This window comes from Perna viridis, chromosome 10, assembly GCF_037379345.1.
Source record: "Perna viridis isolate PV_CMFRI_1.1 ecotype Kerala chromosome 10, ASM3737934v1, whole genome shotgun sequence".
Lineage (NCBI taxonomy): Eukaryota > Metazoa > Mollusca > Bivalvia > Mytilida > Mytilidae > Perna > Perna viridis.
Genome location: NC_142454.1, coordinates 9698538 through 9724245, shown reverse-complemented (window position 1 = coordinate 9724245; position 25708 = coordinate 9698538). Strand labels below are relative to the sequence as shown.

Genomic DNA, 25708 nt, shown 5'->3' with positions numbered 1-25708 from the left:
AACAAAGAAAAAATTGAGATAGAAACGGCTTGGGAGAGATGGTAATAGAAAGTGTAAATACAGAAAAAATAAAAGTCAATATTTAACCAACATGTCAGCAAAAATCTGAGAATCTACAGAACAGAATTTCACAAAACTGGACATAAAAATCTTTCAATCCATACCAAGTGATCATATGGAAGCAATAAAAAGGTATTTTTCAAGTTTACATCAGCATAAGTGGAGAACAAAAAAAAGATTGTGCTGAAAAACCAAACTTAATTTGTATTTTATATAAAACCAAACAATTGAACACAAATTTAGTGGTTTGAATTGGGAGTTTTTTTTAAGTTATTTTGATCAAGTTTTGGGAAAAATTTGACTTGAAAAATCGTGTTAGTGGGACAAATGGTCAAAATCCTGAAAACATGATTAAATCGTGTAAGTTGGAAGATATGAATACAAATCATCAATCATTATTACCTTACTACATGTGACCAGGTATCCCAAAGGGTCTTTCATAAAAGATAAACACTGTTAAAAATATTCAGAAAATTTTTCTATGCATTATTTAGTATACTTCTTAAGGACAGACTGAATAACACAGTCGGTTTGTCAAAATAATGGTTGCAAGCTAGCAGCCACAAATAAAGTTTAAAAATTAAAAAGAGGAAGTTGGTCAAAGGATTAGACACCCCTCCTTTAAAAGGTATTGAAGTGAAAAAGAGAATTAATCCAGAAAAGTGAATGTGGTATTCAATCTGGACATTGTGTAGTAAATTTAAGAGTTGGATGACAACAATTAAAAGTAGGTAGGACAAACCAACAGACATGATGATCACTATTCACCCTGGCTTGTTTTGTGGGGATATAAAAATGTTGCAGGGACATACAGTCCAAAACACTGATATTTACGTACCTGCTATTCCCATTTTTCATCTGTATACCCTCCATAACTGGTGAAAATTCATGATCAAGATTGGTTTCAGAATCCTCATAGGTTGGTGACACCGGTGGTGACTTAGGTGGAGGTGGTCTTTTAGGTTTAGGACTAACAAATCCATTCATCCTTGGTAATCTAGACCCTGTATGAGGTGACTTTTGTGGTGTTGGAGCCTTTTGTTTTGGTGCTGGACTTTTTGGTATGCCACTTGGAATTTTACTTACATCTTTCGTTTGTTTTGGCTTTTGATGTTTTCTAGCCACACTAGGTGACTCAGCCCTCATACTTCTAGATTTTTCAACTTTTGGAAGTCTACTTGGTGAAGGACTACTTAAACTGCTGTGTCTGACAACATTAGGTGGCCTAGAAGGCCTCTCAGGTTTTGATGTATGGTCTTGACCGTTACCAACTTTATGGTCTTTTTCTGGTGGATTGACAGAACTCATATTTGGTTTTGGAATAGAAGAATGAGGACCTCCTTGTTTTCTTTTAACAACAGGGCTCATAGTTCTCTTTGGAATACTGCTTGGTTGTGGAGACCCTGGACCAGGAATCATTGAAGGTTTCGGAACAGAGTTATGTGAGACCTTGTCTAACGATGCAGATGGTCCATTTTCACTTAATCCTGGAGAACCATTCACCTTAGAAATCACATGATCTGTGTCAATGTCACTATCACCTTTGTTACCACTACAATGGTCTAAATCTTGAGCATTATAATCACTTTCCTGTTCGTGAACACAAGGTGGATCAACACAACTTTCCAATGGAGTTTTCTGATGACCATTTAATTCACTTTTAATACTACCCTCAACAAATGGTCTTCCACTAGATGACTGAATTGGTCCATTTTGATTTGGCACAATACATTTTTTGTCTATTCTACTATATATAGGGCTCTGTGGCCTTTTGTATAGGGGAAACTTTTCAGGTCCATCCACAACATCTTGTCCAACTAGACCTGCCCCAACTTGGCTGTAACCTGGGTCATCATAATGAGAATTATAATGACCGACAGATGCCTTGTTCGGTTTAGGGGCCACAGGAGGTGGTTTAGGTGAGTTAGTTTTCATGCTTTGTGACTTTGGAATCAATGTTTGTTTTGGTGAATCTTCTTTCATACTATAAGATTTGGGTGGAGGAATTTTTGACACAGTCTGATTATCAGAATTAGCACTCTTTTGATTTGCAGAATTTTGAGAGTCATCAACATTTCCAATTTGTCCATCATCTGTATCTTTGCTCATTGGACCATTTAAGTTATTTTCTTGTACTATATGACCAGAGTTGTCTGCTGTCTGATTATTTTCCACTGAATTTTGTTTGATTAAAATCTGCTTTGAATCATTATTTATATCAGACACATTGAAGGCAGATACATTTGTTAATTCTGACTGGTCATGAGTTCTCTCCCCTTGAACACTACTTGACAGACTTGTCAAACCTGACATTTTCCCAAAGCTTGTATCAGTAGTAACCGAATTTTCTAAGAAACTTGTCATATTTTGGCTGCTGTCACAGACAACGCTTTGATTAGCATCATTATCAACCTCTATAACAGCTGGTTCATTAGTGTCTGTATGTCTGACATCATTTTGTACACTCGAGTCTGGTAAATCAGAGCCTAAACTATTGTCTTGTATATTTGAACAGTTAGCACTTCTAACTTGATTTCTATTAATGCTGTATTTCTCTCGCAACAGTTTCGGCAATTCAGGCCGTGGTGGAGGTGGCGATCTGACCTTTCTCCTACACAGTTCTGACTCATTACCTGCTTTAGTTTTCTGTTTAGGCACTTTTCGTAATTTTGGCTTAATAAACCTTTTTGGCACATCTGGTTTCTTAATTCCAATTTTGTCTTTAGATGCAGTATTCTTTGTTTTATTAAATTTATCCATTAGATTTGTTTTGGACTCCGGTGTAGAGTGATGTTGAACTGGTGGTGGTGGCGCAGGCCGATTTGGTCTTACGGCCATTGGTAACTTGCTCCGCTTATTAGGTGAATCTTTTGACACAGTTTTTGGTATTTTAGATTTTTTGTCAACAGAATCTGTTGACTTTTGAGACATTTCATCCTCTGATTTGTTGCCACTATGAGGTTTAATGGGAGATAATGCTGCAATGTCTTTATCAATAGTAGTTTCTAATGGTTTATCACATATCACTGTGCTCTCTGGTAATTCATCATGAGTTTTCTCCCCTTCATGTGTTGTGTTCCTTACTATAGATCCATCAATTTCATCTTCTACCATCTGAAAGCATGAAATAATGAATACAAATAAAATCTAAACAACCTAACAGATTCAAAATATTCACATAGTATGCTTGGATAAACCAGATTTTAAAGCACAGTTATTTTTAAAATACTTTCTAAAACAGAAATAATCATCCAAACTTATTTTATTACACAGGTACATTTATTCATGTTAAATTAACAATAGGCACAAATATTCACTAAAACACAAGAATGCGTAAAACTATAGCACTGCAGACAAATCACTTCTTAGCACACTAGATTTCACAGCAATGAAAGTTTAAAATGTAATAATAACATAAATGCAGTATTTAATGCTCTTTTAGTTTGTCCACCTGTGAAAATATATATATTGGTATTTCTCTCAATGCAAATTCTTAGGACAGCCAGGACAAAGAATTTATACAGTGTCATTCAAAATTTGCTCCTTTTCATAAAATTGCATATTTTAGAAAAAAAATCTCCAACTGACCCCTCATTTACGGCTTCATTTGAAATACTTTACAGTCAACTTTTTTGTAACATGATAATACCTTAAAGCATAAATTTATTCTCTGTGAGTTAACACAACACAACAGAACCATGCATGATGTGTATAAACACTTAAAAGAATCAGACATTTTCATCCCCTCCCCTGAGAGAAAGTGTAAAACGGTTATCATCAGTGTTGTACTTAAATGCTCATCTAAAATTGGAAACTTTCTAAAGAATAAACGTATATTAATTGGTTCAAAACCACAAACATTCACTTTATTTTAAAGTTACATGCAAATGCATCAAGAAGTATCTGAAATAATGCACCCATACAAATTAATACTGCCTGATTCTTGTAAATATTCATAGAAATATAACAGGAAACATGAAGTGATGAAAAAAACCCTGTAGAAGGGAGATAACTGTGAACTCCTATTGATAGAAGTCATAACATAGAACACTGAATCACCTGGTCTGGTTGGAAAGCCTGCAAAATTAGCATACACCAGCTTTCTTAAAATTATTCTAAATCTAAAACAATATACCATCATTTGAGTTTTAAGTCAACATTTTTTGATCAGCTGAATTTAAGACAGTTTTTGTATGTTACACATGCTCAGTGTAAGGAAAATTGAAATTCTAAAGAATAACAAAAATCCTTTTGATAAAACATAAAAACTTACTATAATTGATCTAATTTACTTTCTGATTTATTGATGTACCATGCTGACCGAAAAATAATGATAAAAAGGTCATGTTCTAGTGTAGTGTATATATGGTAAAAAAAGAAATTCTAATGATGCAGCAACAAAGTAAGAAATTAAAAAAAGGTCTGCAAAAGATTACCCATTGTATTTCAAAACTGATTTAAGTCAGGAAACAAGTGACCAACCTAGGTGTTTTTTGTTTTGTTTTTTTGTTTTGTTTTCAAGGGTGGGTGGGTTGGGTGGTGAAACACCCTTTGTTAGAAAAAAGGAAAATGACAAAAAAAATTCTGGATCTGAATCAGGAAACTAAGTGACACTATGAAATTGATAAATGTCATAGCTACATATACAATACACATATTTTGTCCAGCAAATATCTAAAATAAATAAAACCGCATAGGACATACATACTAACTGGAGGACAAGGTGATTGTAGCTGAGTTCTACTACTGTTGTTGAAAGTTTAATATTGTTAAAAGGAAGCAATTTTAAACTACTTTAAAACTATACTAATGAAACAAAATGTTTGTTCTGTTACCTCAACGTATGTGCCAGGAAACCAGCCAAATTGGTCACCATGACAACCATACCACCAACCATTATCTAATGTCTGACAAACAATAATTGTGTCACCAATATCAAATGATAAATCAGTTTCAATTTCTGCTGCATAGGGACAAACTGCATAATGTTCTGAAAAGATAATTATATTTGGATGATATAAGGACTAGCAAACAAATCATTTCATGGAATGTCATGGAAGTTTGAAAAAAAAATCTATAGTCAAATACAAAATTACCACTAAAATCATGTGAAGTAACAATATGCAAACAAATTTTGGTGAAAAGTAATTATTATGTTCTCAAAAATAATGACAAAGTATAAAAGATGTAAGGTCAATCTGACTTTTTCCTACTTATCATCTTTTCAAATGATTGAATCAGTGGAACATTCTTAGCTAAAACAAGGGTAAAGACATGAACCTTAGTTCACTGTTTACATCATTATATTCAAATAAACACATCCTAATTATATCCTCTTTCAATACAAAAATGGCATTATCACTATTATTTTCAGATGAAAACAAAGCACACACTGAGAATGAAATTAGACACTTACGTGACAATACATTTTTTAATCTGGATAATGTATAAATTAAAACCCAAGACTCTAATGATTTTACATAAATGTTGGCTGATTATACCATAGAATTACCCAGTTATCTCCCTTACCAACTCCAATATATTCAGCTGTACTCGTGTCATTATAAGAGACTGGTAACTGGTCATATACACTCTGCTTGTCTTTATAGCCATGTGGAAACTCCTCCTAAGATAAGATAACAACATTGGAAATATCCTATACTTGATTCTTTTCTTTTACAAAACTTAAAACATCTAGCCTGGCAATAATGAACATGTAGTGGCAAATGTCTTCATAATAGCAAACAAAAAAATATTATAGGAAGTTGAAAGGAATAAGATGTTCTGTGAATCTTGAAGGGTAGACAAAGCCATATATATATATATGAAATAGCCAAAACTTAGATATCTGTAATGAGTCTTAAAGACAATATAAAGGGGTATTGGGGTAAGACTTGATATTGCAATAGTAATAACAAAGTAAAGTAAATAAATCTATCCTGTAACATTATTAAATATGACCTATTGGCACACTTAAAATCTTATGAAGGCAAAACATCATAAAAAGGTAAGTTAAAAGAAAAACTTCTTTTAATATAACACAAATAGTCAACCAAACACCATTTTTTATATTTTTTCCCATGTTTTCAGATACTTTATCATTCCCTCAATTCTTTATTTAGTTTTTTCAAGACCAAATAAAGTTGAGAAGTTCCAATGTAGACATGTTTGTAACAGATCATTTATCACTGATACCTCAAAAATTTCCTGCACATATATAGCAGGGAACATTCCTACTTCTCCAGAACTTTGTTTCTTTCCTTTCATCCATCCATTCATATCTTTCTCAATACCAATAACAACATCTCCTATATTCAAATGTAGCTCATTGGAGAAGTTTGGCTCGTGACTGTACAATACAAGGAATCTAACACCCTCTGTAAAGATAAATCTCCTCAGATATCATTTCTAATGATAGCACCCATTTTCCCCCTTTTTGGGGGCCCTCTGCAATGTCCCTAGGAACAATGTGGTAAAATTTAAAAATAAAAAAAAGACTAGATAAATTTAAGTCAAGTTAATGTAAATAAACTAAAGTTAATGGATGCCAACCACAAGGTAATACCATTATTCAACTGAAAACTTTTTTTGCAGTTGTATAAAAACTTGGACCATTTCTAAACAGTTCATATAAATCAACATGATTTGATTTTAATTTCATCATAAAAATTACCGTATTTCATTAATAAGAGAGTAGATATCACCATTTTCATGCCAGAAGCAACACTTGCAAATATGCTCACTAAATTATAGCTCATTTCTGACAGCATTATATCTACAATTTTTGGCTGGGCAACAACTTTTTGTAAATATGATGATAAAAAAACAGGTAGCAAGAAATACTACTTGGCCAGTAGTGGAGCACCATGTAAAGCTTTGTTGCTTTATATTTTTTGGGTCTGTGTCCTATGTTTTCTTTTATTATACCTTCATATTAAGTATTTTTATTTTGTTCTAACTGCTGTCGCAACAGTTTCAAGTTAACATTAATGGTGTTCAATTATCTTGACAGGGCATGAATTATAGGTGTCCTTTCCTCACAGCCCATGATCATGGACTAAGTCTTAGAGTTTTTGCATGAGATCATAAATTGTCTTGGACTAGTGTGAACTGGTTAAAATCCTCTTAGTACAGCAAGCCAACCAAATGTTTTCCCTATTTTTTCATTAATTTGCCACATGCATTGACATATAACAATGTTGTATTAGCAGTTTTCTGAGCTTAGACAGATCCTTACATAGTACCTACCAACATTTTCTGTGATGATTTTCTCATGGCAATATGATATATTACTATGGCCTGGAGAAGTTGGTTGGCTGGAGTGGGGACTCAGATATGGAGATGTTGTTGGTGGTACCTTCGGTATGGAGACCTCTTTTCCTAATACCTGTCAAAACAATAGACAACTAGACACTTGACATACTGATGTATGATGCACTATGCCCATAGTATTTAAGTAGCACTCCCGCTAAGAATCATGCAAAATGTGATTCATGGGTAAAAAGCCTACATATTTTTATTTGTTATATTTTGTTTGAATTGCCAAACAGAAATTAACATTTGGTTTTTTATACAACCTGTGTTCTTAGGAGATAAAAATTATATAGAATGCACTGTAGATTAAAAAATTAAGGGAGATAACTCTGTAAATGACACTCAAATACAATAGAATCAATTGGATTTCAATGTTGTTTATCTTCTAAGAGCAGACAGATTGGAATGAATAATTACACATTTCATGATAGACCCATAAAACAACTCAATTATGAAAATAAAAATATGTAGCCTTTTTTGGGGTGTATCACATTTTTTTCAGATTTTGCATGATACTTACAAAGACTACTACTTAATTAACTTTTAGTTTTTACAGCACATACTATGATGAAGTTCAAGGGTTGACATATTTCCTTTGGTTGTTGTCTGGACAATTGGCAATGAGATTCGCACTTATATCAGGCTATTCAAATATTAGCCATAGAAAGTTTAAATTTCATTGTTCACTGTCCAGACAACTGCCTCTGAAAATTTATCAGGTGATTGTAACTTAATCAATGGAGGACCAACCCAATCCACTTAACATCATTGTTGTATGCATTTGTGTTTGTTTTTTCACGTTGTTTAAGTTGTTTTATATTTGTCTTCTTAGCTTCACCTTTATTCCTCGACTTCCAAGTGTTAAAAAAATTTAAAATCCCCCTGAATTCACTTGTACAATTCAGTCATGATTGAACGAAGCCAACATAAATACAGAAATTGGCAAAATTATAACTCTAAATATTCTAGTCATTTTTTACCTTCTTGTCAAAAGAGAAAACTGGTGCACTGTTCCTATTACTGTTGTTCTTGGTAAGCTTTGGTGTAATGTCCTGGTCCTTTAGAAATGAACTGACAGGTGAGTGACCATTGGGAAGATGCTGATTTGGAGTGTAACCTATAAAAAGACTTGATGTTTTTAAATGCGAAATCTGAGAAAACTTTGAACAAATGTAAAATACCATATCTAGTGGCAGTTTTACAATAGGGCAATGTAAAGCTTCAAGTGTGACCTTGACCTTCAACATGTGCCTTTGAAAATTGATTTCAGTTTACAAAAGGATCAAGTAGAAACTGAGTTTGGTCAAAACCAGTTCAAGGATGTTAATTCAGTCGATCTCAGTCTCAAGTAACGGTACTACAAAAAACATACAGTAGTTGAAATTAATATGAAGCTTAAATAATGTGTGCACAAAAAATTTGAATCAAGGCAATTCCTTTCATAGACAGGTCTGTCTAGCTTGGAAGAAATTTAAAATAAAAGAACAGTGTTCCAATGTCCCCCATGAAAAAAAAATAAAAAAATGTGAAAAACTTAAAGTTCACTAAAATTTTCTAACTCCAAGGCCATAACTTACAAAAAAATCTATCAACCGTAACCAAAGTCGAACTTAACTTGTAACTTCTCATAGAAAGACTACATACAAAAGATAATATCAATTAGTAAAAACATTACAAAAAAAAGTGGAAAACTGTAAATTCACCGAAATTATCTGTCTAAGGGCTGTAACTTCCGTAAAAATCATTCAAGGGTAACCAAATTTGAACTTAATCTGTAATTTCTCATAATAATACTGCATACAGATACAATCAATTGGTAAAGCATTACAAAGAAAAGTGCGGAAAACTGTAAATTCACTGAAATTTTCTAAGTCCAAGGGCAGTAACTTCCGTAAAAATCATTCAAACGTAACCAAAGTGGAACTTAATCTGTAACTATTCATAATAAGGCCACAAACCCAAAACAAACTAATGTGGTAAAAGCATAACAAAAAAAGTGCAGAAAATGCGGATGGATGCCCGGCATTTCTATGTCTTCTCGCGATACCTCGCAGGGGAAAAATTATATTTATACCACAGAAGGATTGACAAACATATTTTCTGCAATGCTTGTATATACAATACATATTTTAAAAAATCTCTCAAGAAAAGACATGTGGACAGACAAACAAAAGGACATGTAGCAATATTCAATAATATAACAGTTACATAGAAAGAACTTAAGATATACTGCTTAAAAAAATACTTTGGCCTGGTAAGTCTTGAACACTTAACATGAAAATAATGAATGACTCACATCAAAAATAATACCAAGTAGTTCATGTCCTTGAATAAATTGCAACATGCCTCCCTCATTAACTTTCCTATCAGCCAATAGTAAAACAATACCATCAATGTGTAATTATCTAGATACCATGTACATTAACAGATAGCTACATATCTATTTTATGAACTGTAGAAATGTTATCCTGATTAAAATGCTTTTCCCATCTACCCACTGCTCTTTCTTCAATATATGTATATATTTGGTATAACAGGTAATTGTCAATGAATCCAAAAAAAATCTGCTGATGCCCATCTTCACACTGTCAGGATGAAACTATTACATGGCATAAATACTTTTAAATAAGACATAATAGTCTAAAACTCAATTAAGAAAAAGGCTACTGCAATTCAATCCCTGCCTGCTCTGTATAAATTTTACATCCCATCTTTATTTCAAGTTTTTTTTCTGAATTAGTTCAAAACACTGTTTATTTTTACTGAGGAACACAAAACTAATTAAAATTTGATTCACTCAAGTGGTTATGTGTGTGTACATTTGCAATATAGAGGTAAACAAACTTCAGTGATTTTTATCTTCTAAAAATGTTGAAAACATGAAAAACATACATAGTTTAATCATAAAAACCATAAGCAAAGGTCATTTAGGGATACCTCCAAAGGTCAAGTCTTAAAGTGGAACCTCATTTAGGGATACCTCCAAAGGTCACGTCTTAAAGTGGAACCTCATTTAGGGATACCTCCAAAGGTCACGTCTTAAAGTGGAACCTCATTTAGGGATACCTCCAAAGGTCACGTCTTAAAGTGGAACCTCATTTAGGGATACCTCCAAAGGTCACGTCTTAAAGTGGAACATCATTTAGGGATACCTCCAAAGGTCAAGTCTTAAAGTGGCAGCTCATTTAGGGATACCTCCAAAGGTCAAGTCTTAAAGTGGCAGCTCATTTAGGGATACCTCCAAAGGTCACGTCTTAAAGTGGAACCTCATTTAGGGATACCTCCAAAGGTCAAGTCTTAAAGTGGAACCTCATTTAGGGATACCTCCAAAGGTCACGTCTTAAAGTGGAACCTCATTTAGGGATACATCCCACTCATATAATGTCAAGTCTTAAAGTGAAACCCATAATGTGGTATACCTGTATAAAGTTTATCCAAAAATATCTAATGGCAGTGATCAGTAATTACAGAGAGAATTGTAACAAAAAGGTGTAGACAGACACCATAATCATTGTATACCATCTACTTGAAGCAGGGGGTACAAAATAAGAAAACACTCCTTTATACAGCACCACTAAATATTCCATCAGTTATTAAATCAAAGGATACTCCTGTCCGTAAAGGCTAAACACAGTGACAAAACGGTGTGTAGATGGAATGTCAGCTGTATACTATAATACCTCCATTAAAAGACATCAAGACATATGCTAAGACAGTCACTAATTTACCTAAACCAATTTCAGCCTCCTCCACATAACTCCCTGGAAACCATCCCTCTTTGTCTTTTATCTTGCCTTTCCACCATCCATTTCCTCTCTTTTCTATCAAGGTCACAATGTCACCAAGGTCAAGGTTAATTTGACTTTCATCTTGAGCTGTGTAAGGGTACAAAACTTTGTACAGTATATCTAGAAAGGAAAACACATCATAGTTCATGTGTCAAGTTTGCTGAACAACAACATTCTGACTACTTTTGTACTTTACTCTTAACTTTGATTTTTAATTAACTTAACAACCTCTATTTAATAGCAACTGTATATAAAGGCAATTTCTTCTACATAAACAATATAATCAGATGAAAATGTTTAAACATAAAATATAAGAATGCCTAAAAACATGCACAACTACAAATTTGTCAAAAGCTTCGATAGAAATAATTGTAAGTTTGTTAATTTCAAATTAATACTCTACACACGTTTCCACCAACCTGCAGACAGTACATTAAAAGGATACAATCAAGAGGATCAGTAAAATATCTCAAAATTTAAACAAATTCCTCATCAAACAAAGTTTGTCTTTCAAAGGAAAAAAATTTAACAAGGAGATGTCCACTCAAGAAGACTTTGGTAGGACTTATCATAAGGATCATTTCAGCAAATGAAAGTTTCTTTCTATCCATTATAGGTTTCAAGATATTTTCTGAAAACTAAAAAAAAAAAAAAATTCATCTTTCAAGGCAATAACTCTCAAGGAGTTGCCTGACAACTTTGATCCCTGAAGACTTTTGAAGGCCTTATAATAAGGATCATTTCAGCAACTGAAAGAGTTTGGCGAAAACCTAACGGTTTTGAGACATATGCAAAAAACTACTGTCTGACCTCTATGTTCTATATTTAGTAATGGGGGCCATGTTTTTTGATGGATCAAATATCCCAACACCAGTTCTATGCAGGATATCACAAGGAACATTCATACCAAGTTTGATTTCAATTGGTTAAGTAGTGTCAGAGGAGAAGATTTTTGAAAGAAATAAAATTAAAAATAGCAAAAATTGTTGAAAAAGGGCAATAACTCCAACACGGCTTCACAGATTAAAACCAAAATTTGACCACAGATAGATCTCATCATGCTGAACACTTTTACCCCATTTCAGAATTTAGCTGATTTTCTTTTAATAAATGATGGTAAATGTTTGAATGTTCGCTGAATAATTTGCTTTTTTAGATTTACTTGCCAGCGAACATTCAAACACTTACCATCATTTATTAAAAGAAGATCACACTACTTAAAAGAGTTAGACTGGCATTGTTGTTGTCTTAGATTCTGAAGTATTAATTTGCCATTTTCACTGAGAAACTTGCACATATAGAAGACTCTTGATACATTTGGTGCCCAACTAAAAAACCCATGGGGTTTGGTTAGTTATAGAGCTAGTGTTAGAGTTGTTAAGACTCTTATGGTGGGGGAAATGTGGCAGGGCGGCCTGCATTGTAGTAGGTAGTGAGATTTAAATAGCCAGTTAATTGACTTGGCTAAAGGATTTGTCGCTGGCTTGTCACCGAGCCATTTAGGGTTCGATCCTAGGTGGCAGAGTATAATTTTGGAAGTCAAATCATGCTCTCCCTTTACAACTTCTTCACTGTGTATGAACATATATAAGGAGAATAGGTATGGTGTATACGTCAAAGAGAAAACAACCCCACCAGGATGAAACTGTCAGCCCAAGGCCATCAATTTGATAATGATCAAGTGAGAAATATAACAGTCTGTGCCAAAGTGTTTTCAGCTAATAATTAGCTACTGAATCGTAAATTTCTACCACTTTCCTTTTATAAGTAAGCAAATTTTGACTGAATATCATGATTTGCCTAAATCAACTTTTACTATATTATGGTAAAGGGCTAATGGCACAGAATAATAAAATCTAAAGAATGATACACACAATTTGTACAACACAGAAGTAGCATTGTATCCCACAAGTATCAAACTAGAGAGTACAGAGTATATAAATAAGAGGTGCCAAAATTCTACTTAGCTTAATTTGTAATTTAAATATTAAGCAAGAAATTTACACTAAATGCAATCCATTACAATGCTTATGAATCATTTAATATGTAAACGGAGCATTTCTATCCATCATCATTATAAGCAAGTCATATGGTACAAATTTTCTAATAAGTTAGATCATTCAATGTATACACAGAGTCTGTTTGTAATCAGTTTTCATGACCTCACATAATAAATGAAAGAATTATCACATCATTTTCCTACAAAAAATCATCAAGTAGTATTCTTATCACAAAGTGTTTTTGCCATTTACATAGGCCTTATGTTCCAATGTAGAACTGGTAACATATACACATGAAGGGGAAATAATTCTTAATCTTAGAAAAAGTCTGAAATCTATGAATGACTAAGCTTAGAAAATAAAATCATATGTAGTAATATAGCTAAATGGCAGTATCTACACTGGAATTTAACATGAAGATGAGAGTAGGCGCAGGTGCTTGTTTACCATCAGTCAGGTGTTACATCAAAGATATTATCATAGGTCTTACTCATTCAAGGGGAAAGGTCATTTGTGAAGCTGCAGTATAACCTAATAGCATTGATTTGGGTATTTACTATACTAAAATGAATTTGTACTTGAATCATCTATCAGCAATAAATGAATATTCCAGGTTTTCAATTAAAAGATGAAGACCTCTAAATTTAATCAAATAATTTTCCATGGAAATGTTATCACTAAGCACTTACTTGTCCTAAGGGACTAAAAAGCTGTTTTACAGCACTGCAATCGGTTTGTAAATTGTCAATACAGGAATAGTTGTATGCATACGTAATAGATATACTGTTAACATTACATAGTGTTAGCAAATATGTCCTATATATGCAAGACTTTTGAAACATGTTAGAAATGACAAATAAAATTTGGAACTGATTGTTTGAACTTTAAAGCAGGGACAAATTAGATATTCTGGGAAGTATTGCATATTCCTGTTGGTCAGACACCATCCATATAACATAGCAGTACATTATGAATTAAGTCTGTATGTCCTGCTCGGCACATATCTAAATCCTAAATCGCTCACCTAGTTTAATTTTTGCCTTTCAATGGCAATAACTCTAACAAAGAGTGGTCAAGAAGATTTTGGTAGGACTTACCATTTCATCAATTGAAAAATTCTTTCTGTCTATTATAGTTTTCAAGATATTTGCTGAAAACTGTAAAAAAAAAAACACAAAAAAAACCCTGCCATTTGTCACCTTTCAAGGGCAATAATTCTAACAAGGAGTAATATGACAACTTTGACACAATGTAGACTTTTGTAGGCCTTACATACGCAAATTTGCCACACATGAGAATCATATGGTTTGCATCATGATTATCATATAAATTGAGCACTATATGATAATCATATGTTTTGGTATACATATAATTATTGCATGATTATAATATGATAATCATATGTTTTTCACAAACATATGATTGTCATATGTTTTTAAGCCAAAATTACCATATGATAATCATATGACCATCATATGTTCATCATATGAATCGAGCACCATATGATTATCATATGTGGCACATTTGGCTGTGTATAATGATTAATCTAGTAGTATCAGAGAAGATTTTGACAGAAATAACAATTAAAAATAGGGAAAAAGTGTCGAAAAAGGGCAATAACTCTAACATGGCTTCACAGATTAGAATGAAAATTTGACCAGAGATATAGTTCTATGCAGAATATCCTATGGTACATTCATACCAAGTTTGGTTCTTATTGGTCTTGTAGTTTCAGAGGAGAAGAATTTTGAAAAATTGTTAACGATGATAATGGATGTCAGCAGACACCAAGTAATGGCAAAAGCTCACATGGCCTAAAAAAGAAGAAATTACGTTTCATAATGACCTGGGTCCAGTTTCATACATCATCTCAAATTGAGGTTTTCCTCAAATCCTTCCTGAACTTAAATTTCAACCAATCAGATCACTGGAAATTGAAAACTTGAGGAAAAACACAGCACAAGGAAATTCTCAACATGAGATTTTTTAATGAAACCCAGGCCTGACCACATACAATTCATTATCTCCATTATTCACAGAGATCTCTTATTAGTAATGGTAAGCTAGACAAGTGTTTTCCTTGTCAAAAGAGCTTTCAATTGAGCAAATTTCCTTTAAACCCATTGTAGCAATAGACTACAATTATGTCAGTGATCCAGAAAGTCAACCTCAATATAATGATACTCATTTTTTTCTAAAAAGAAGCAAAAATAAAAACTTCAATGTTAACCAAAACCAGAGCCAAGAAAAACAAACAGATGAATGGACTGTAAATCTATTTGCTCCAAACTATGCTGCTGTGCATATTGGCTAAGTAACCACAATATTACAGGAAGTATACTACAAACTGAAATTTCATAATATACATGTTTCATCAAATGCATACTGGCATTGTATACCTAGTCTGTTTAAGTGCTGTATGTAGGCACATAAATAAATATTGCATTCCATTTGCAATTATCATTAAATCTTAACTTCCCATGATGAAAAATGAGCACTTGAATTACATGTGTGCCCCAAAAAATATGTTTCTATTACACCTACACATGGAGCTTATAGAAGGTAAAAAAGTTTTGGCATTTGGACCCAGTAGTAAAATCAGGACACCCTAAAATACTTAAGGTTAGACTGTAAGCCAACAAGTTGATGCCTAATACCACAATGTGTCAACTACAGAAATCTGAGTAAGGCAGTAAAATGAAATCACATTCAGTTGTCTGCAGTTCCTCCCTTCTTATTATCAGTTCTCCTCTGGTGAAAACGTCTGATTCAAAGATATGATAAAAATATAAACTGTCAGATTTCCTGAGATAAAAGAAACAGGGGAAGAGAAAACAAAAATGAATTTTCTTTACTAACAAAAGCACTTTACTTCATTATAACTAATCATATTAACTCCTTTTTAACCTATTTTTTGCATATCATCATAGGTTTTGGGCAATAAACTTGCCAGTTGCCTGCCTAAGTGGTCACCTGTTTAATGGAAAGCTGATTTATCTGTTAGCTGTTTTCTATTTATACAATGTATTGGTCACCAGCTGCACAAAGAATGTATAATTATACAGCAGTTTTTTATGAAACAGGCTAATCTTTAGCTCACAAGCCTCAAACACAGCCTAACATATTACCAGATATATGTACAATGTCATAATGGAATGAATTAAAGGCACTGAGACAGATGGTCTAAAAACTCTAGCTCAGAATACCCTTATGGACAAGACAGGGCACACCCTAAGACTTTCATGGCCTTGGAATAAAATTTCACATAATTAAATGAAACATTAATTACACAAAAATGCATCACATTTTGATCTGATTTAAATTAAATTTTAATGATCCACGAAATAAAGGAAGTGCATGACCTTTGTTGATGACAGAATGTGTCACCTTGACAGATAAATTGAATGAAATTAGTGACATTAAATAACTAAACAACTATCTAACAACTGACAACAAAGCTATATAAACTACCACTGTGAATAGAGTGCTAATCTTTAAAATAATGATTAAATAAAATGATCATGATGATGAAAGTGATTTGTATCATAGATGCTGTGAGAAGAAACAATAGGGAAGATGATAAAATTGGCTTTAGTCAAAGTGTTGTCAATTAGCACTCACTCTTTAGTGATAAAAACTGAACAAAATTTAAACATCAATATCAGCTTATAACACACTCTTTACCTATTCTATACTTCTTTTTGCCAGACCAGCCTGGAGAAAGATTTTATTGTAAGAAAAATGTAAAGACATTTAAGTACCATTCAGTAAATTTCTGTGTAAGAATCAGGCAAAAGGTGGCATGTTTTTTTTTTTTTTTCCAATTTGGTCTTTATTTGCCACAGATGTATTCAATACATTTAGAGAACAACTAAAAAGCTATTTAAATATCTTGAAAAAGCCAATTTAACACTTTCATGGTCATTTCAGAGGGTTATGAGAGATAAATACAGTGAAACTTCTCCAAACCGGCCACAACTGGGACAAGAAAAAACAGACGGTTTATAGGGGTGGCTGGTTTTGTGAAAAATAACAATGCACTCTAAGAGCTGTTTCCATTCATGTGTTATATAACCATACACCATGTCAGTCTGTTGGTCGAGACATGTTTAATGCCAATTCAAAACTTTTGGCCTTTTATTACATTTCAAAGCTTGCATCACTTGTAAAAGATTAGATTTTACAAACAGTACTGCTGACAAAATAATGTTCATGGTTTTGAAAGAATATGTATTAAATATCAAAGGCCTATTGATTGTAATTAATTATTTGTATTGTTTTGGTAAATGATCTATCAACAAAGTCAAAAAACTTCACCCCTATGTTGTTTTGGCTTGGGCACAGGTCACATTAATTGACAGTTAAAAGATCGTAAAGATCCCCAGGTTGCCTGACGTGTGCACACACCAATTAACAGCCAAACAGTGACAAAATGTAATGTCTGGATTAAATTTGTTGTTTAAACTACTGTCCCCATCAATTATCATCTGTCCACTGATGAAATGCAAACCGGTCAGTGAATGAATTATTAATTATGTAATATTACATAATCATTTACTTTTTCGTTGACACATTTATTACAGGTGAACAATAACTGGGCGACCGGAATTGAGAGGTTGTTTTTATTTGTAATATGTAACTAAAACTGAAAAATCGGTCAATGTACGGTTTTAGGGGTGGCCGGTCTATTGAAGACTAAACACACAGGTTTTAAGGTATATCGGCCGGGACTTTTGAAAACAGCTGGTTTGAAGGGAAGACCGGTTTTCTGAGGGTCTGATTTGGAGAAGTTTCACTGTACTTAAATAATGCAATATCTTTTTTTTTTCATGTGTCACGCCTTAAACGCCTGATTCTTAGACAGATAAGCATTTATTTCATTAATCATAAATGATCAAAGCTCTGCAGAGAACATTTCCATCTGAAAAATGGAGCAATGTTGTTTCTCATGAAATACTGCATTAGATTGTCTTTCTCATGTGAGCTAATTGCAACACTCACGATGTCAACATGTATATATATTTTCTTGTTTTGCAGAAGGTATAAAGACTTTCTGAGAATAGGTCTACATGTACATACTTTTATTTGTTTTACTGTTCATTTTTGGACTTTCTGAGAACCTGTCTACATGAACATACCCTTGTTTTACTGTTAGTTTTTGGACTTTCTGAGAACCTGTTTACATGAACATACCTTTATTTGTTTTACTGTTCGTTTTTGGACTTTCTGAGAACCTGTCTACATTAACATACCTTTATTTGCTTTGCTGTTCGTTTTTGGACTTTCTGAGGACCTGTTTACATGAACATACCTTTATTTGTTTTACTGTTAATTTTTGGACTTTCTGAGGATATGTCTACATGAACATACCTTTATTTGTTTTACTGTTCGTTTTTGGACTTTCTGAGAACCTGTCTACATGTACATACCTTTATTTGTTTTACTGTTCGTTTTTGGACTTTCTGAGAACCTGTTTACATGAACATATCTTTATTTGTTTTACTGTTCGTTTTTGGACTTTCTGAGAACCTGTCTACATGAACATACCTTTATTTGTTTTACTGTTCGTTTTTGGACTTTCTGAGAACCTGTCTACATGAACATACCTTTATTTGTTTTACTGTTAGTTTTTGGACTTTCTGAGGACCTGTTTACATGAACATACCTTTATTTGTTTTACTGTTCGTTTTTGGACTTTCTGAGAACCTGTCTACATGAACATACCTTTATTTGTTTTACTGTTCGTTTTTGGACTTTCTGAGCACCTGTCTACATGAACATACCTTTATTTGTTTTACTGTTAGTTTTTGGACTTTCTGAGGACCTGTTTACATGAACATACCTTTATTTGTTTTACTGTTCGTTTTTGGACTTTCTGAGAACCTGTCTACATGAACATACCTTTATTTGTTTTACTGTTGGTTTTTGGACTTTCTGAGAACCTGTCTACATGAACATACCTTTATTTGTTTTACTGTTCGTTTTTGGACTATCTGAGGACCTGTTTACATGAACATACCTTTATTTGTTTTACTGTTCGTTTTTGGACTTTCTGAGACACTTTCTAACACTGAATCAAATGTTGGAGCAAATGATATATCTTGTCTGTCATTGGCCCAAAGGTCACCTATCTGTACTGTTTCTACTGTCTGCTGCTGGAATTACAATGCCAGAATTCTGGTAATCAAATGATTCACAATGGTTTAAAAAGTTGATAAAAGAATCAAGAATGGTGCCTATATCACAAAAATTCTGACACAGTCAAGTTTGTCTGCCTGACCTGACAAATCACATTATGCTTACCCTCCACAAAATAAAGTTGCACATATTGTTGCTGTTGGCATTCCCCACTCAAAGCATAAAATTACTTTAAATGGGTACTAATTCCTGTCAGACTTGAATAAACAAGAAGTAATGCTTACATGTATAAGCATTATAATTCATAATGTGTTAACATCTGACCATGTAAAACCGTTGAGTTGCATTATTTCCCTTCGAAGGATCTAGCAGTAACTGTCTTATTTCAAGCAAATCTTCATTTATTTTATTTTACTTTTCATCATTAAGATTCATCAAAATCCATCCATTAGTTTAGGAGAGGTTGCCCTGACAGAGTAAACACTGGATGGACACACTGACAAAATGATTCTTAAATACATGTATCGCCAAAATTTTGTTTGTTACGAATATATAGGGACTTTCAGAAAATGTCTAGGCAAAAGCAACACATCAGTCATGAAGGAGTTCTTACACTTGTCAACACTTGCTGGAAATCAACAAAGGGTTGTCACCAACCATGTTACTGACTCATACTGTGGAAGAACTTTTATTTGTGGGTACCAGTTTGCTTGGTTTAGAAAAAAAATATCAGTTCATTGATTCTTGAATTTGTAGATTGGACAACTCTACCATACAAACAAAAAGAAATTTCCTTTTCATTGGGAACCAAATTTCATGGTTTACCAAACCCAACAAAACCACGAAAATTAGTACCCCACAAAATACTTTCACAGTAATACCTACAAATTTAACATTAATACAAACAAGCTGGAAGTTCCCACTTCAACGAGTAATCAAGGTTACCAAGGTTATAGTGGTAATCAAAAGAATGCAATCCAGGGACAAAGACCAGACATCGAAAACAGACATACAAAACAAAGAACATAAAGTAACTAAAATCATACATACAAAGTAACAAAAACAAATGAGCAACTTGGACTCCAATAAAAACTGGGAGCATGGACCAGGTGCACCGGTAGGGTAAGCGTCCTCTGCTTTTCTAAAAGTTCCATAATTGTTGACAGCATTGGTCTGGAAAAAGATTGTCAGCAAAGCCCTTCAAAGTACCAGTGTGGGAAACCAACACTCGCAAACTCACCAAATACGAGTATATGTGTCATTTGGCGAGTTCTCATTAGCTTACACTCGTCAATTTGGCGACAGTCATTTGATTGGCGAGTTCCAAGGAAAGTTAACCAGCCAACAGGTTATTTAGTTAAACATCCCTTAACAACATATATTAAAAACATGTTCCCTACGTTTTAAGAAGTTTAGCTTTAGATCGAAAGTCAAGAGAATTTTGGCATGATATGCACAATTTTATTGATGTAAAGCATTGTTTACAATCTGCCATTTTAATTTCCCGTAAACGGGATGTGCCAAAACCTATGTGGCGGTACTGATCTCGAATTAGTATTCAAACGAAATTATCTTGGTAATTTATGATATGTTACCTTAAATTGTTTGTTTATTGTCAAAATAAAAATTAACAAGAAGCAATGATAAACATTTTCTTGTTTCATAATGATGAATCTGTTGAAATATAATTTTATTTTTAAAATATGAGTTCAGAAATAGAGTACCTATTGTACATGAAAAACTTCAATGGGAGGGAATATTCAAAAATGGAAAAGTTTTTGATAAATTTAAAAACAAATGAAAAAATAGTTGAAGAAAAAGAAAAAAAAAAGGCAGAAGATAGTCAAATCCAAGAGAAAACAGTTGATAGTACAGACAAAAAAACCCAAAAAATTTGGCTAGTTGAATTTCTATTTGGCTAGCAAGATCAATATTCCACTGGCCAGAATAGCAAGTTGGAAAAAAAATGGTTTCCCACACTGAAGTAATAAAGAAACAGTTATAGAAACCAACTGTAACTGCAGCACCTCAACAATTACAACCAACACCACATTCCATTCACCCTTGCAACAATATTTTTTAAAACCACAAATGGAAAAGGGCAATCCCTGCAAAACTCATTCCAAGTCCATCCTTGCAAGAACTCATTCCTGGGTCATCCCAGCAGGATCTCATTCCAGGACAGTTAGTGCAGGAACTCATTCCAGGGCCATCCCTGCAAGATCCTTCATTGGTTAGTCACTGTCATGATTGTGTGCAAGATTGGACAAAACAAGATGGCGGGCAGCTGTACCAACAAAGACAGGCCCTTAAAAATCTTTGTTTTACCAACTTATTAGTTGATGAATTTATTAATATAAATATTGCCTGGCGAGGGAGGCATCATTTGCTAGTCAAAAATGATAAAAATCTCTGTTAGTCAGAAGACATCTAGGCTAAATTGATTTCCAGTTAATTCTGGGTTTGTTTAGACAAGTTTTAAAGCATTATTATGATAAACAATTATACCTTTGTTTTAGACCTCTTTCTGCAGCACCAAAACAGAACTATAATGAGAAGAACAAGTATTGCTACTCCACACAGTGATATCCCAAGGATTACTGTAAGATTGTCTGTCAAGGAGGCTTTAATAAAAAGAAAGTATTCTTTTAAACAAGGCCAAAATCACAAAACGAATCACATGTATCGTTCTATATACGTCTTTATCCAAGTTATCATCAATGTACAATGTTTTCAGGAAAGCCCCAATAATTAATTTGGTCCATTTTACTGGACTCAAGGTTGCTTACTTACTTGTGATTTTGTTCATAATGTGTTAATTATGTGTGCTGTTTTTGTTTCAACTTTTCCTGAGTCTTAAGTCCTTAAATGATATTCTGATTTAAATAAAACCTGTCAGGCCTTGATTTAACTCATATAAAACAAGAGTGAATGTATACTAAGAACTTCAATGCACAACTAAATAAATTATAATAACTTATAATATCGATAAAAATGATTTACTGAATGTTCCCTGTGTAAAAAATTTTGATAATTCACACTGTGAAATAAATTCAGTAATTTCCCTCTCTGACTTTCTCCACTATGAAATAAATATGGTAATTTCACTCTCAAACTTTCTCCTGTCACAACATGTATATCAATCTGCCGTTCACAAAAATTAAATTTTATATTGAATATAGCAATGAATAAGGGAGAAAATCTACCAAAATATAATCACTTGTGCCAAGAACACAGTAAGATTTAACTGTGTACTGAAGTTCTTCACACTCGTTACATCTAGGTGTTCTTTGGCACTTGTAATCATATTTTGATTATCACTCTTTCCAATTAATTACCTTATTATAATCTTACTAATAAAATGGCATCAAAATATGTTGCATCTTAATAACATGGACAGACCATAAAACCAATTAATGCTTGTTGGATTGTGGTTTTTTTTTTTAAATGAAAGGACCTGGATGGTCATTTCAAAATGAATTTTGAGAGTATTGCATGGCATGAATACAAAGTCCCTCAACCAGATAAAATTTCTTAAGAGAACATAATGAATACTTCATGCATAATTTGTCCATAAGAAATTTTGTGTGGAGCCGCGGGATACACATTGTCGAAATGTCCAAAATTTTCATAAATCTTAGAAAAACCCTTACTGTTCACAAAAATATAAATTGTGAAAAATCAGATAAAGTAAAGTACAAAATTTAGCAGCATCAGTTTTATTATGTAGTGTTTGTAGCCAAACTGACCTGACAGTTGTATCCTGCATTCCTTGTTAAAGAAGAGTTTTAAAGTTTGAGCCTAACCTTGGCATATTTTTATGTTTTGTGATTTATTTGGATGGTTAGAATTTTATCGCAATGTCACTTCATTGTTTCAATAATTGATATTTTTACTTTGTCAAAGGACAGTTCATACGGTATTTGAATAAACGATTTGAATATCATGTTATAATGCTTATAATTCTGGGGTTTCTCAATCAGCGGAATATAAAAGATTTAAATGGCTTAATTATAGCATTCAGTTTTGGGCTCTTTTCTATGAACAAAAATGTAAATTGTGAAAAATCAGATAGAAAATCAAATACCGGGAATGTTGGCCCTTTACTTGAAATTATAGCTGCACAGGAACCTGAAGTACATAATGTATCTAAATAGACAGAGGTTCCTTCTATAGCGTTTACTCCTGCTGGATATTAAATCAAACTAATTTTCCCTAAAGCAAAATGACACAAATCTGTTGACCCATAATTTTTTACTTACATGGCGGTGAAGAAGAAATACTTCCATTTGTCGTAGTAGACCCAGATGTTGGTAAGATTGGTGGTATAACTGAGCTAGAACTTGTGATAGATGACGAGGATGAAATATGTGATGTAAATTGTACAGATGTATCCAAATCACTAGACCCAGATAAACTTGAACTCAGGCTTGGTAGTTTAAAGTTTGATGTCTGATATGGTAGCTCCTGAATTGAGGTCAGTGGCGGTGTTGGTGATTGTGAAGGTAAAGGTATCACTGGTTGTCTTGAAGATGACATTGATGGTGAACTGCTAAGGTGAAGTTTTGATGATGATTCAATATCTGAAGTCAATGAGCTTTGTAAAACTAATACTGATGGATCTTGGTGCACTGATGCTGTTGCAATAATACTTGAATGTGCTGATGATGAGGCTAGATTGCCTCTTGAATACGATGAGGTCTCCAAGTTTTTAGATGATGACTGCTGAGCAGACAACACAAGGTTTGTGGAATCAACTTCAGGATTTGATTCCCGATGACTGACATCTTGATGAAGTACAGTTGTTGTACTAAATAAAGTAGAACTAACTTCTGATGAATTACCTGCCATTTTAAAACTTATTTATTATCATAAAATTTCATAATCCATCTTATGTTTCAAAAACACTGCATTTCTGTGGTTAAAATTCATCACATAATACAGGTTGAGTGTATAAAATACATCCATCACATTAGCAATGTCTCCATTTCATTACATCCTGAAAAGAAGAAGAAAAAAGCATTATTCTCGACCCTGCAGAGACTATTTCAGGAAAGGTTCATGGATTTCATGCTTCAAGAGGTAAAGTACTAAATAACTGTGTCCTCTAAGTCAAAACTATTATCACTGTAATCACGTGAGAAAATTTTAATCACATGCTCATATCTCTGGTTTTATAAGACATACATGCACATGCAAATTGCACTGGAAAATCACTTATTGGAATTGAATCAAATCTTAGAAAACTAGAATAACTGCATCCTCGTCCATAATCAAACTGCACTTTATCTTCAGTCAATAACATCAACTACAGTTTACATTTGTTCACTGAAATAACTTGAAATTAATGTCAGAGCTTGATCAATTTTGGCTGAAACATCGTATCATGTCCTCCCAATAATCAAGTCAAACTCATTTTCCTCAACTGATCATCATGTGAAAGAACTCATTGTTCATTCCAGAAAAAAAAACATGAGTAAATGCATTGATTGGTAAATTGATGTATACACTTGTCTGTATAGTGAACATCTTAGATTTCATCTGGCTTTCTGGACATGGTATGTATCATACATTTTGGCTACTGTTGACCTCTCACATCGTTCTCATTGGTGTGAAGGGCTCTACACTGGAAAAATGTATTTTTTTCATCTGTTTTCAAAACAAGAAAAAAAAACTGGCTTTCCAATGCACTTCATGAACAAAGTTTTTTTTGATAAAAACATGTTTTTGTTTTATATGGACAGAAATTACACAATAACAATCCTTAACATATATATCCATATGTTTTGAAAATAACTAGAATGGATATGGTGAATATTTCAAAGAGACAACAACCCCACCTAGATAAAGAATGTCAGCTCAAGGCTACCAAAGGGTCTTCAATGAATGTAAAGGAAACCCTCCAACCACAGGACAAGCAACAGCTGGCCCCAAATATAACATCATAAACAGGTACAAGATAATTATTACCCCATAAACTCAGGCAACATAAAAGTAAAGTGATAATGAAAAAGAAAACAAAACAATACGTACAGAGGTTAAAAATTCCTGACTAGGGACAGGCATAAAAAATGTGCTGGATGTAAAGTACTTTGGTGTGATCACAACCCTCCTCTTTTAAATCCTGCCACTGTGGAAAAAAATATTACACAATTAAACATGCCTAAATATCTGTTCAAAAAGGTCAGAGTCTGTTGTTAAAACAGAAATAAAGAAACTGATTACACATTACACAAATGCACAAAAAAGGACTACTAGCAATTAACCGACATACCAGCTCCAGAAGACCAATTTAAACCCACAAAAAGTTGTGCCATCAATCCCAATTCTTCCCATGTGTGGATGAGAACCAAGGTACATCACAAGTCATACAATTATGATACAACCTAAAAGCATACATTGTTATTT

General features: G+C 33.3%; 1 protein-coding gene across 8 annotated transcripts in view; it reads right to left on the bottom strand.

Annotated features, from left to right (window-relative positions):
• LOC148604455 (uncharacterized) overlaps positions 1–25708 on the bottom strand; it is a 58780-nt gene that overhangs the window by 9978 nt on the left and 23094 nt on the right. For 4 of the 8 annotated variants that reach the window (XM_088547708.1, XM_088547706.1, XM_088547709.1 and 1 more), the window contains exons 2-13: positions 23563–24299; positions 21809–21924; positions 19182–19317; positions 16847–16876; positions 11103–11282; positions 8355–8491; positions 7309–7447; positions 6256–6437; positions 5590–5686; positions 4896–5050; positions 4120–4137; positions 899–3174 (exon numbers count right to left, since the gene is read on the bottom strand). In XM_088547708.1, coding sequence (XP_088403834.1) covers positions 899–3174; positions 4120–4137; positions 4896–5050; positions 5590–5686; positions 6256–6437; positions 7309–7447; positions 8355–8491; positions 11103–11282; positions 16847–16876; positions 19182–19317; positions 21809–21924; positions 23563–24151 — 4055 coding nt within the window. In that variant the 5' untranslated portion in view covers positions 24152–24299. The remainder of the gene's footprint in view (positions 1–898; positions 3175–4119; positions 4138–4895; positions 5051–5589; positions 5687–6255; positions 6438–7308; positions 7448–8354; positions 8492–11102; positions 11283–16846; positions 16877–19181; positions 19318–21808; positions 21925–23562; positions 24300–25708) is intronic. The other 4 variants (XM_088547714.1, XM_088547713.1, XM_088547712.1 and 1 more) reach the window with 3 other exon arrangements.